Genomic DNA, 14,939 nt, shown 5'->3' with positions numbered 1-14,939 from the left:
GGAATCACTTTTTAACACAGTTGTGTGACTGCTGTGTGTGAAAACAACCAGCCTGTAATGGTAAAAATCCACCCACTCTTTTTTTTTTTTTTTTTAGAGTCCCAATAAATCATAAACAGTCTCTCAGAACAAGCGATTCCAGAGAGGCATTACAAGAGTTGCGTTTTTGGATTCACCAATGAACATCGTAGCTCCGCCGACCCCCTCTTTCTGAGCCGCTACGGACACTGTGATTAAGTTTCATTGTCGAAGGAAATATTCTGGAAAAACAGAGTCATGCCAATCATTTTACACCGGACTACCTCACAAACGAGGATCATTTCAATGCTGGATTTACGCAAAGTGGTAGTTATAAAAAGCATATGAAAGCAACGTGAGTTTCTGACAGTTTCAGTGCACGAGATTGTTTGTTGTTGCCAGTGCGCAGGACTCTGAAGCTCCGCCCTCTTCTGAAAAGGAGGTCGGGAACACCAGCTCATTTCCATTTAAAGGGTCAAAGGAAAAAAAAAAAGCGTTTTGGCTCATACACTAACAGTTGTAATTAAACAAGCTATAAAAAATTATATGTTGGGTATTTTGAGCTAAAACTTCACATACAAACTCTGGGCACGTCAGAGACTTAATTTACATCTTGTAATAAGGGGCATAATGGGTCCCATTTTTACAGTTAAACTGTTGTGCATCACTTTCTTTGCTAAACCGAAAAGGAATTGATTTAATTGTTTCAGATTAAAGAAATTGTTTATGCATTCATTTGATTTACATAGTTTTTGATAATATTGTATTAAATAATAAAAAAAATTGTATTCTACTAATTAGACATCAGTTTTGATTATTAAAATCCAATAAAACCACAATCCAGAAACTTCAGGAAAATAAAAAATCTGTTTGAATTTGGTACAAATAAAACGCAGGTTTCAATCATAAGGTACCTGTGAGGTTGCTGGTTCCACTTTGCGTTTCTTCTTTTGATTTTGCTTGTTGGTTCTTGGATAAACCACTAGCTGTTCACTCCACCTGGAGAAAGACAGAAGAGGTCAAGCTCATCTCCTGTCCCATCGGTGAGGAGACTGACTCCTGAACACGTCACATACCCATTGATGATCTCCTTGTTGTCTCCTCGTATGTAGTACTCCTGCTCCGGCGTGATGATGCACAGAGCGTTCTTCTGACCGGTCCTGGCCTCGGCGTCGATCACATCAGTGCACAGGTTCATATTGACCGTCCCTTGCGGTAGAGTACTTGGCTGTATGGGACAATACATGACAAGTTAACAGTGCGTTCAGATTAATTTTGGTCAGACAGAGACAGTAACGGCTCAGATGTGGATACTTCACATATCTAGGAATGAGTAAAATATATATTATGATCTTTTGTGATTTAACCTCACTTGCTGCTGAAGTAGCTTGCTCTCGAGCAACAGTTTCTGAGTAAACATGTATGCCACTGATATATTTCTCATATCATTAAATCAGTGCTGGGACCAGCCTTGATCATTACTGTAGTAGTGCTGATGCTCCAAGCCTGCCACCATCATCCCGTACCAAACATGTCAATGGAAACATGCCTTTATTTATTCCTGCTTTGAGAGGCCGGTCACGTCATGCATTAAAGCTGCACTGGACCCCCAGCAGCTGGTCTAATGACAGCAGATCCATTACAGTCCCACATCAACAATACGAACACTGTCAGAAGTGTTCAGTGACCTCAGTGGCTCAGGACTCATGATACACGGGTACTTCACACAGATCAACAAGTACAAAACCATTCAAAATGTTGGGGATAGTAGGTTGTTTTAAATACTTATATTCATCAAGGACACATTAAATTGATTGAAGGCAACGGTAAAGGTATTAAGATTTCTGTCAAATGTTCTTTGAGCTAACTATTCATCTGTAAATCCTGAAAAATAAAATGCATCACAGTTTCACAAAAGTATGACAATTCTGTGCATGTGGTCCTTTCTTGCTATTATGGAGCTTGAGAAAGACTAAGTCAAACAGGTTTGGAACGAGCTATGAGAACAAGCATTTAATGGCTTGATTTTTTGGGGTGAACCGTTTCTTTAAAAGCACTGGACTGAGATTCCTTCAGTGTTAAGATCCAGAGATTCACACTCTGACATCTCGCAACTTCTGCCCGGGCTGTTATCAGACGTTCTGCAGACTCGAGATGTAAAACAGGTGCCGTCTTTTCCTGAATCCTTTTATGGCCATTTTAAGTGATCTAGCTTTATTAAAAGCTGCCAGTAAACTCCAGGGAATGCCAAATATGGCAATTACAGTGCGTCACAGTTATAAACTGCAGCAGTGTTTCTGTTTCACTACAGAGTGAGTTCTGCGGAGGGAAAGAAATCCGGGTAACGAGAAACCGGCAGAATATGAACACAACAACAAAGAGGTTCACGTCACTTCGTCCGCAGCCCCCGAAAACACAAAACGGGACATTTTTATCCCTTTGTTCCACCACAAATCATGATAGAAACCTAGACGTATCGGTTTACTAATTTCATATTATTTTATCCAGAAGGCCATTCAAGAACTAACCCAAAACTGTAGCATAGATTCCTGTAAAAATGCCAGTAGCCACAAGCGCACAAATCATTTGAGCTATGTGTGCTAAAGTTCGAAAGCGGTTCATTTAGGTCTTTGGACTCGCTTGTGTTGGGGGGGGGGGGGGGGGAGTCTTTAAGTCATCGTCTTCAGATAAGAGAGGAAAATATGAGGCAATGCAGGAAAAAAAAGAAAAGAAAAACAGGAAGAGCAAATAGCTTGAAGCAGGCCTGTCATCAGGGGGAATGTTGTCCCTCTGAGGTCCTCACACATCTGCCCTGCGGGGACAAGGGGCCCACGCATAAAAATACAGTCACAGGCCCTTTGAATTACAGCAATGGCCTGGGCCATACGCTAATGCGTGCTACTGTTAATGAATCCATCATAATGACTTCGTAAACATGCATCACGGCAGTGAATCAATGGCTTATCGGAAACAAAGAGTTTGTTTGTTAAGACCGCCTTTCAATCTTTTCACACTAATGTGGTTTTTATTCCAAAACACATCAAATCTCGCATCCTTTCATTGTTTTGCTATGCTCAGCTTTTTTTAGAACTGTAATAAAACTCAAAACGTTATGCTCACTTGCCAGTTTATCCTGCATTGTAAATAATTAAACTGCAGTCAAATACAGAATGAAAACTGATTCCTTGTTTAATGAAAGATTTTTTAATGGCTTTATGTTCTAGTTAAAACAAAGATCAGTGAATGAGGTCCTCTATAACCACTGTCACCATCTTAAAGCAACAGTCCAGCCAAAAACGGTAGTTTCTGGAGCCTTTCGATGTATGGAAAGGGCTGCGTAATGCAGAAAAACCAAATGGATGCATGCAGATTTGGATCAAAAAAACTTTCATTGTTGGGTAAACCATTATTTAGGGCTCAAGCCTGGAGGGCGAGAGCCCTATTGTTTTCCTTAGGATTATTATTTTTTTTTTTTTTTTTCTTTATTCTTCTAATTTTTTTCCAAGGTTTCGGGGGCTTTTGGGGTCCTTAACATACTCAAAAACTCTTGAAAATTGGCACACACCTTGGAACCTGCGGCCATTAGGGCCGGGCAGAGTCTGATACACGGGCGTGGCACAGGGGCTCTACAGCGCCCCCTGTAGTACTGAGGGCCATATATCATGCATACTTGCACGTATACATATGAAACTTGGTACATATATATAACTCATCAAACCAAACAACTTTCACACTGCATGTCATAAGCTCCGCCCAACAGGAAGTTGGCTATTTAGGGTTTTATGAAAAACACATGCTCTGGAATTTGATATACTCCTCTGAGGAACTCCACCCGTTCACCACAAAACTCGGTGAACACGATCTCAAGACATTGGGGATGCTAAATTGCGAAGAGATTTTTGATATCTCGAACGGTTTGCCCGTGGCGAGGCGTTGAAATTATGGCGAGAAATGAGAAACAGGAAATGTCTAATAACATCCACATACATTTCCTGAATTTGATCAAACTTAATTTGTTTGTTCGTTGTATGATACCGATCGTATATATGTGACTATTAGGAGTCAAAGTTATAGCGCCACCAACTGGCAGCAGGAAGTCAATCATTTTCAAAACGCTTTGAATTCAGCATCTTATTTTTACTTGATTTGCTTCAAACTTCATCAGAATAATGACAAAACACGGCCGAAGAAAATCTGTTGTGGGGATATTGATATCTAATATAGTGTTGCCATGGCAACGTGTCAAACTTGAATGTTCTGTTCTGGTGATTTTTAGGCAGACAACAAGCTCAGATTTACATGAAACTCGAAACAGATATCAGTATTAAAGATAGCTAAACCATGGCAAAAGCTTTGAAAAGGGCGTGGAAGAGGCACTCTATAGCGCCACCTTTTGTCAAAAGTGGGGGGGTTAGTTTTAGCTACAGACACCAAACTTGGTACATAAATTGTTCTTATCAAGACGGACAACTTTCTAATTCACAGTCATAAGCTACGATCAACAGGAAGTCGGCTATTTTGATTTGAATGTGTATTTTTGAGATTTTACAGTTGTAAAATTAATGAATACTCCTCACAGGGGAAGTACACTATACACACAAAACTTTGTCTACATGAAGAAAAAACATCGAGGAACTTAAATTGCGAACAGATTTTGGTTAGCTTGAACGGTTTTGTCGTGGTGATTTTTTGAAATGACAGTAAAAAGTGAAACATTAATCGTCTTCTATTTTTAAATTGCAGCTTCCAAACCTTTAAAAAACATTTTTCATTTAGAAAACCAGTGATTCTGAGGAAATATGCATAGTTTCATGACTTTACAGCACTGTATGATTAAAAGAAAATTAAAAAACTGTCAGACATCTGATCTCACTCTGTCACTCTGTTTGAGGAATGTATGAGTGCTGACTGTGTGTGTGTGTGAGTGTGAGTGGGGGAGGGGTGTGAGCTGAGTGGCAGACAGACAGACAGAGAGAGAGAGAGAGAGAGAGAGAGAGACTTAAACATCTCTTTAATCACCAGAAAAAAAAACTGTTTTTTAAATTGTTATTTTTTTTGTTGTTGTTGTTAATTGTGCTGTTTTGATTACAGCTTAAGAAATATCTTAGGCCTTATCCTTTTCTGACAGTTTCAGGGATTAAAAAAAATCCTAAAAAACCTTATTTGTGCTGCAAATAATAATTTCAGACTCATTTGATACTGACCTCTGACACCCTGTGACATGACATTTATTTGAATTTACATAATCTCAAGGATGTAACAGTAAAACTGTTCAGCTCACAGATGAAGACTAAGCTGTAATGCAAGCAGAACTATTTCACAAATGCTTATAGGTTAATGAAATCATAACAAAACACTTTTAAATTATTTAAGGATTTGGTAACACTTTAAAATAATGTCTCAATTGTTAACATTAGTAAATGCATTGGTAACACTTCATAATAGCTGCAATTCTTAGCTAAGCATTAGTAAATAGTCAGTTCATGCTTTATATAGCCTTCTCCCAAAATTAATATTTTAGTAAGCATTTTATAAATACAGCTATAATTAAATTGTTCATGGTTTATATGCACATTTATTTTGAGGAGATTAAAGGCTGTAATCTTCCTAAAAAAATGTAAAATAAAAAATAAAATAAATAAAATAAACAAACACAGAACTCATAAATATTTATTTCAAGATGCAATAAAAGAAAACTGTACACTTGAATTTTTATATATATATATATATATATTAGGGGTGTAACGGTTCACAAAATTCACGGTTCAGTTCGATACGATACACTGATGTCACGGTTCGGTTCGGTTCGGTACGTTTTAGATACAGCAAAATGTAAAAACATCTCAACTTTTCAGAATGCCGCAAGCGCACCGCGGGTCATGTGACAAGAACTAACCAATCAGCTTCATCCTTTCCCGTAACAACGTTGAAAACTCAGCCAAGATGAAGGAACAGCTGTTCACAGTTGTATATGGATTGCAATTTTGAAATAAATTTAGTAGCAGAGCTACTGCAAGCGATTTTTAGAGCTGCAAATCCATTTATCATTCGCTGAAATTTCCGCGTCTCATGGAGAGAGCACGTCATTGTTGCTTAGCAAAGACAGACGCCTCATGAGCGCTTCTGCCCGAGCGCTTTGGAAAGGAGGAGAAAGATGCGCTTAGCGTTTTCCATGCGTTTTTAGGCGCGATATGTGAACGGCCTCTAAGGCGCTCGCTCACTCAGCACGCGCTGAAGGCTCGTTGCAAAATGTCTAATGCATTTAACAGACCAGAAATATAAGATCCTAAAATAACCAACAGGTCTGGTGTGGGTGCACTTTGGATTCCCTGTAAGCTATAATACCGGTGTCTAAATGCTGGAGGGATAGTTTGTTGCGTGCTTGTTTCTCCTTTTTTTTCGTCTTTTCCCAGATACTGACACAATAAGGTGATGTCAGCGTAAATGAGTTGACATGTTTCAAGTATTCCCGCTGGTGTTTTTTTTTTTTTTTTTTTTTTTTGTATTCCCGCTGGTGTACCCTGTCATGTTGCAGATGCGACATACCGTTGTTTTTTTATCCACCACTCTCTTGCCATCACCATTATAGCTTAAAGGGAATCCAAAGTGCACCCAAACACCAGACCTGTTGGTTACTGGAGGATCTTCTTTTTTCTGGTCTGTTAAACGCATTGGCCGTTTTGCAACGAGCCTTCAGCGCGTACTGAGTGAGCGAGCGCCTGACTGAGTCGCCCAACATAAACATATAAGTTGGTGTTTTTTTCTTCTTCGGGAGTGTCAGGGGCGTTGCCTGTTATGTCGTTTGGGTTATTGGGCTACCTTGTTGAACGCATATCATTATATTTCTACCAGAAAGACTCGGGAGATAGAGGAATGTACGAAGCATACATTTATTGACAGCTCAGCGAGCACAAATATAAATTTCTTTGGCGGAAGGCCCCGTCCATGGTTCGTAATCCGAGGGTAGCGAATCTGCATTTCCTGCCTGAAGACGAAGGCAGGGGCGCAGCAGACCCCCCCCCGGAAGGTAAGGACAGGACCATCCTGGTGGTGGGTGGGGGTTGGTGACTGTGAATTTTTGGTGATTGACAGTGTGTGTGGATTGTAGGGAGGGGCTGTCTGGCAGAGAGAGAGAGAGAGAGAGAGAGAGAGAGAGAGACCTAATCATCCCTTTAATAATCAGGAAAAAAAATCTGTATTTTAAATTGTTATTGTTTTTGTTGTTGCTAATGGTGGCGTTTTTTTTCCTTTCATTACAGGTTAAGAAATCTCTTAGGCCTTATCCTTTTCTGACAGTTTTAGGGATTTAAAAACATCCTAATAATCCTTATTTGTGCTGCAAATAATAATTTCAAACTCATTTGATACTGACCTATGACATTCTGTGACATGACATGTATTAATCTCATGGATGTAACAGTAAAACTCTTCAACTGACAGATAAAGCTGCAATGCAAGCAAAATTATTTCACAAATGCTTATAGGTAATTAAAATCATTACAAAACACTAATAAATTATTTAAGGATTTGGTAACACTGTAAAATAATGTCTAATTTGTTAACATTAGTAAATGCATTGGTAACACTTTATAATAACTGCACTCATTAGCTAAGCATTAGTAAATATTTCATGATTATAAAGCCTTTTCCCTTAATAATAGTCATTATTAAGCAGTAATACATCTATAAATAAATTGTTCTTGGTTTAATTAAAAGCACATATATTACAAAGGAGATTAAAGTCTCAGTTGTCTCATAAAATAAATAAATAAACCCAACCCAGTTTGATTCAGAATTCAGAAATATTTATTTAAAGATGCAATAAAAGGAAACTGTACACTTAAATAGCTTTTGAGCGATTCTTCAAGGATTAGCATCACCTCCTCTTGTACGATGGTTTGAGGAATATATCTTCCAGATAGTACCACCACTCCCTATATGCAGAGTATGCAGTCTTCGTAGGGCACCAACTCCCAGAGGGGGCACCATCCCAGTTGCTCAAAAAAAAAAAAAAAAAAAAAAAAAAAAAAACATGCGCCATTCTCCCATCCGTTCGTAATTGATGGATGGACATCTATGCCTGGGTATAGGACATCAGCAATCCGACACAGAGAAAAGAAAACTAAAGAAAAAAAAAAAAAAGGCATAAAGCTGTCTTGACATTGGACATTCAAGAGTCTCAAATTTAGGGACGGTCTCTAAAGTTACATGTGATATTGTTATACACTTTTCTAACGTCAGTAGCATTTGAAGAGAATTACTTACAAAAACAACTGTAATTGTTCATCTAGGTGACAGCTATAATGCACAATTAATTTGAATGTTTGATATTTATTACAACAAACTGTAAGTCATATGTAAATTTGCTACTTTTTCACATGGGCTCAAATGCAAATTTGAAGCTCAATAGCATTTGAGAAGAAAGACTTGCAGTCACAAAACAATTGTAATGTGTTCATATAGGTGTCAGCTATAATGCACACCTTATACATTTTTTTATAAATATAAAAATAATGTGTTACTAAAGTTATATATATTGTTCTGTGTATGTGATTTCAAAGTCTAGATTGGTCGGATTAACCCTTTAACTGCCGCATTCCTTAAAACTTGATTGTCAGAGGGTTACTGTAAATGCTTATGCCCGCTGGGCACAGTTTTCCCGATGCCACCGGGATGGCGTTGCACTGATGGCTTGAGCCCGACATCGCTGCTTGCAGCTATATTTTAGATTTCACTTCACTTTCGGATACTTTAAATACAGCCCATGAGCCATATGAACTAAACTAAATGATGTTTCAAAGTTGTATAAAACAAAAACTATTGGAAAACGATTTACAAGAAAATACTAACAGGCCATGATGCAAAGCTCAACAGTTTCCCATATGTTGATAAGGGCAGATTACAACAAAAACAGCCAGAATGACAAGTTTTTAAGAGTGATAGCAATGTTTTGGGTCACAACAACTGTTTTATTGCGAACGTAAGTGGCACAATCCTAAAGTTGCTCCATTTTCATGTAACTCTTCTTATTTTACAGCACATATGTGCCCAGACGTGCCATGCGCTCTGTTAAAACACACCTATGTGAATCTTCCGGCTCAGAAACACCCGAGGGCTGTAAAACAGACGCATTTCATATTCAACACCTGGCAAACGGCAGCCCCTTCTGTCTAAAGCAATCGGTGAACTCCAGTGGATCTCAGATGATCAGAGGACTGAAAAACCAAGCCAAATGTGGGGTCGCTTGATGTACCGTGTACAATAAACCTGCGTCTGAAACAAACTCTGCTTTATTCTGTCAAGTTGGTTTTCTCTAGGTGTTGTGGCAAAGCTCTCAGCAGAATGAGAATCTCAAAGCATATTTAACATTTCGATGTGGTTTCAGGGGGTTAACGTTCTCAGAGTTTAGCACCGTCACCCACAGTCCTCAGCAGTTTCTCCTAATAAGGGCATATTGGGGGGAAACGCAATCCTGAGCGCAGACTCCACTTTAAGAACATCTCAGTCTGACAATTAAAATACTTTGCTTCAAGACCGCAGCTGAACGCACATCATGTTTATACGAGTCACTAGTGAAGCTAGATGAATGGCTACTTACCGGCTGACTCTCTTTATGCAACTGACAAGTTATGGGTTTAGAGAGTTCATGTGTTTTAAAACAACTACAACCATACTGGGATATGATTACAACAGAGTCTGGAGTGCAATGAGCACACTTGAGCTTTCCTTAAGCTCAACTCAAGTTCACACTATACATAGCAAACCATTATATAACTAAAAACTAGCCATAAAAGAACCAATGTAGTTTCAAATGGAAAAACATTCCTATCATGACTTTTCTTTAAAATAAAATTACACTGCTGCTTAAATGTTTCTCAACACTAAAAGTGTGTTCGGTTCTCAAAAATGAAATATGCTGAAAGGTTAATGCTCTCGAATTTTGAAAATAGCATAATCCGACCCCCAAGCCAATACTTATAGTGCAAATGAGTTAAAAACACATTTGCTCAAGCAGTCATGTGACTTTAACTTGCTTCTAAGTCTAAGTTCTTTTAATCGCGACTTGTGTTTGACAAACTCATACAGAGCACTTCACATCACAAGTGCAGAGCTGCACCGGGTGAGCTACCGAGCAAGTTTACTTCCTCAGAAAAGACAAACATATGGAGTTGGTTATGTGACGCAAACATCAAAATGAATGTTTGCAAATGCACTATGGAAAAAAGTGTTTAGAGCTCCTAACATAGTATTGTGCAAGAAAAATTATTAAAATAAGTCTTTATTTAATTGATAATCCGCCACTGTGATCATAATCTGTGTGAATAGGCCACTAGTGTTAATTCGGCTGGAAACTGAAGTGAAATGTATGTACGGGTTCCTTATTGAAAAAATGTAGGTGCCCGTTTCACCAATGAACCAGGGTGAAAGGAATGTTCACTACGGAAACAGTATCTCTTACTATAAAGAAGTAAAACAGGATCTGTGGTATGAGAAGATTCCCAGGAGAGAAGAGAAAAATCAATTAAGACATTCACGAAAATCCATTTAGCCTCTTAGAAGTGAGCTAGTGTGTCATGCGCTCAAATATCAGTTCAATTGTTGTAATGCAACCACCTTTACTAAAGACACAGCATTTCAATACCATAACATGCTAAACAAAGTTAGAGTCCTACTAATTAACCCTAAGCATATTTATATATATATATATATATAAAAAATAAAAAAAAACGGTTGCCAAAGCATTCTGGCTTATATCCATACTCTGAAGAGTCTTTTTTTCTTGACCTAATTTAACAATATTTCCTGAAACTCCCAGCACAGATGAAAAGACTATAAAGACGACAGAGCTGACAGCATTTTCAAAGCAAAACAATAGCAGGAAACTCTGTAGTACCCTGAACTAGTTTGGACTGTCCTCACCACTCACTGGAAATAAAAACAATGGCCTCCCTCAGCCATCTCACACAATGATGCGACTCCAACCTTCTGCCTCGTGTTGCAATGCAGAATGATGAATTGCATGGCGATAATGGGCATTGCTGTAGTAAGCAACCTAAGCGTCGGGAGTCGAGGGTCCGGTGGGAATCTGCACTAGCACTGAGCCTGTGTGTGGGCCTCACTGTTTACACACAAACGCTGTAATCTCCGGGCAGATCAGGCAGCTAATTTGGTCACCCATGTCACATTCCTGTGAAACAAACAGGCTGAGGCGGACTCTCATTAAACACAGGACCGTGTTCTGCTGGTTCACATCCCATGGACTCCCTCAGCATTTCTCATCTCTGAGCTGCTGATGGAGCAACAAACTTTTCTTGGATTATATTAGTTCAGGAATGGTTATGTTGTTTTTTTTTATTGGAGAGGATTCCACTAAGGTTTGGTTAGGGCAGCTCTGAAGAGAACAAATGTAATCTCTCAGCTATGCATTTGATCACTGATGTGCAATTGTGTGAGATGTAAAGAACAGACAGCTTACCGATTCATCCAGAGCGAAGCGCAAGCAGCCGTGTTCATAGAGAACAAAGAATCGCCGCTGCCATTTCTGTATTGAAAGGAAAGATTAGTAATGTTATTCATAAATGCATACTCTGTCTATAGGTTAATTTCCATTTACATTTCAATTAAATGAAAATTAAATCCAATTTCTAAATGCATGTTATTGATCGTATTGTAAACAATTCACACGTGCATGCATTTCAGTTTTTTTATTTTTAATCAAGATGTCTTTAACTAACTTCTGGACCGATCATTTTATCTTTTTCAATCATCTCCATCCATTTTCTGCTCTCGATTTTTCAGATAAGCCATTAAACTTAAATGATTTTGAATTGGTCACATTTAAGTATAACTATACATTTAAAAAGTATTTACAAATAATACAAAAAAGTATTCGTTTAACAAATCCAATTGGAGTTAAATAAAAAATTGGCCTGGCACTTCTACGCTCTATCATTGTAGTAATGTTCAACCGTCCAAAACACATCAAATAAAGCAAGCGCATCCATAATAAAACATATCTCACACGGCCCTGGGGGGTAAAAATGGGATGCCTAAAGGGCGAGTATAAAACAGGCTAATTTTATTTTGGGGTGAAATAATCCTTTAACAAATTTAGGGATAACAATATATAAACTTAATTTCCTCAATGAAGACAAGGACGAAAAATATGAATAAACATTTTTTCTATGACCAAGACGTGACGTTTATGCCGCGTCTTCGTTAATAAGACGAGACAGGACTATAATATTATTTGAGGACTACCGGAAATTCAAAATACATCCTATAGTCTACTGTCTTGTCCTTCAAAATGTGCGTCCTGTCATTGGATTGCAATCGGATAAGAGTCGTTCACATATCTAGTCTCAGTGGGTTGACAGGCTACCAAAATGTGAACTAGTGATCTGAAACAATGGCCTTAGCATCTGAATGGGTAGGGATCAGGTGAGCAGACGTCCTGTTTTTCCCCGGGAGTCACAACTCGTTGTTGATTAACTTGAAGTTAGTGAAGGTGGGAAAGGCACGCTCCACTTCCTCAGATCTCATATACAGCGCACAATCAGTTCTTAGTGCTCAAATACACACACAGCAGTCCAAATGTCTACCGTGTGTAGAGTATCTCACGTAAATACATTCGGTTATGGATTAAGTGAATGTAAACAGATGGGTGAAAACTGAACGTGTGTCAGTGTTACAAGGATGCCTTCCGTCTTAAAGGGACAGCATTAATTAAATACCTATCCGTGTCATTAATGTTATCCAACAAAATGTGTTAAATGTACGGCAAGTAAACCTACTGTATCTAAAAAATAAAATAAAAATATAAAAATTTGTCTTTCATTTGTCTTATGGTGCTTCTTTTTCAAAAAATTTAAATTATATATATTATCTATATTATATATGAACAACTATAATTTTATAAAGTTACTTGCTTTTCCCTACTGTTTAAAGGGATGATTTACCCAAAGATAAAAACTGTCATCATTTATTAAGTTTTTATTCAGTGCTTGATTCAAATTTCTCATAAGCTTAATTGATTTGGTCTAAAGAGAGAAGAATAAGGCTATTTTTGTTTGAGAACTACATATAAAATAGCTACCAAAGCAAATGTCGGTAACTGCAATTTGACTAAAAGTAATGACTTAAAGTTTACAAAAATGCAATAACTTTTCATTGACTAAAACCATTAAAAACTCAAATGACTAAAATGTGACTAAGACTATTAAGCCTTATCGTCTCAAGATAAAAACTAAAACTAGAAAAATGTCTGTGAAAATTAACACTGCTATAAACTAACAGCGTGTTCATTATTTGTTAGTACTTTATAAGTGTATAGTTATACTTAAGCGTTACCAATTCATCACATCAAATTAAAGCTCTAACTTGACAGCTCTAATACAAAGTTTTGAGTGATTAATCAACAGGAGCAAATGCAGTATCCCACACCCCTGATTACACACTAGACAAGCTTTATTTGTGTACAGTGCCAAGACACGAATGCAAACAGACGCCAAACTTTCACACAAATAACGTCATGCCCTCTTACCCGGGATCTCTGCATGGGATTGTCGAAGTCCGTCCCCTCTGGAGCCAAACACAGCCATCCGCCATAGATCGGCTTGGCCTGCAACAAAATCAACATGTATAATTAAATCAAGGTACCAACTACATGTTTGAGTCAAAGAAACTATTTGTGGTTTGATTTGGATGATTTTGAAGGACTAACATAACCACTTTTAAAGTGTTAGCTACAGATGCAAGTTTAGACACAGCTAAGCAGGACTAGGCAAGTTAATATAGCTTCACTTTAAAGCAGATGTTTGCCTCAAAGGTTAAAAACGCAGTGTTATTAAGCAGCGTCACACATTCTCACTGAATGCAACGACCTTAAATTCATGACTTGAATATTTTTTTACCCATGCATGAATACAAAAAAAGGACCAGGAAAGACTGATGTTGTAATATTATCCATTAGCTTAAGCTAAATAATGACACTACTGTCCTTACAGAAGAACCTGACACGTCTTCATAGTAGTGTTGTGCGATATGGTCATTTTTCATAACGTCATCCCTTGAGATTGACGATACATGATATTATCATGCATGTGTGGAGCAAGAGAGAGACTCTTTGTTCTTGTCATAGCATAACTATTTGGTCTTTTAAACCCAGCCTATGGAATCACCAATAATCAAAAAAATATACTTTCAAAAATACTGATAAACTAACGTTGAATATAAAAATACTGTATTTAAATTAAAACAGCTAGTTCATATATAGTTGGAGGCAGCTGTCATATCACGCGTCCTGTGAAAAATCTGCCGCATCTGTGCACGGAAGTGATCAGTCTAATGTTCTGCAAAATCATTCAGTGCTGAAAATCAATAGTAGATTTCATTTAAAGTCCATCAGTTTAACACTAATATTGGACATAAACGAACGCGTAAAATATAAAGTAAAATATAAAGTATGCATCAGTCATACAGCACTCTGGGCCGCGTGCCTCATGACTAGCTCGATGCACCGCCACAGAAACAAGACAGACATCTAACATAACTGTGGCATTAAACTCAGTAAACGCTCGTTAAAATATTGCACATATACAGGCCGTTCAGATTACTTGTTAAAGTGCAATGAAATACCTTATATCTGCAGATGATGTACGTCTGTTTGAGGATGGGGACTTTGTAACGGCCAAAACTGTTTTTTTTTGCATGCATCATATTATACTGCGGTATGCATGAAAATAACAAGCCACTGGAGCGAACCTTTTCATAGTGGTTCTCACGTAGTCCTTCTCTGTCATCACCACATAGTGAGTGTTTTAAGTTAAGCGATCAGTCTTTAAAGGGATAATTCACCCAAAAATTAACAACTCACCCTCATGTCGTTCCAAACCAGTAAGACCTCCATTTATCATCGGAAC

General features: G+C 37.9%; 1 protein-coding gene across 7 annotated transcripts in view; it reads right to left on the bottom strand.

Annotated features, from left to right (window-relative positions):
- Positions 1-14,939, bottom strand: part of LOC113112024 (myosin phosphatase Rho interacting protein) — a 51,786-nt gene that overhangs the window by 28,551 nt on the left and 8,296 nt on the right. For all 7 annotated transcript variants that reach the window (XM_026277368.1, XM_026277371.1, XM_026277370.1 and 4 more), the window contains exons 2-5: positions 13,562-13,639; positions 11,495-11,560; positions 1,095-1,246; positions 933-1,017 (exon numbers count right to left, since the gene is read on the bottom strand). In XM_026277368.1, coding sequence (XP_026133153.1) covers positions 933-1,017; positions 1,095-1,246; positions 11,495-11,560; positions 13,562-13,639 — 381 coding nt within the window. The remainder of the gene's footprint in view (positions 1-932; positions 1,018-1,094; positions 1,247-11,494; positions 11,561-13,561; positions 13,640-14,939) is intronic.

Source organism: Carassius auratus, chromosome 12 (assembly GCF_003368295.1).
Source record: "Carassius auratus strain Wakin chromosome 12, ASM336829v1, whole genome shotgun sequence".
In the NCBI taxonomy this organism is placed as follows: domain Eukaryota; kingdom Metazoa; phylum Chordata; class Actinopteri; order Cypriniformes; family Cyprinidae; genus Carassius; species Carassius auratus.
Note: the sequence above shows the minus strand (reverse complement) of the source record. Positions and strands in the feature narration are given on the sequence as shown.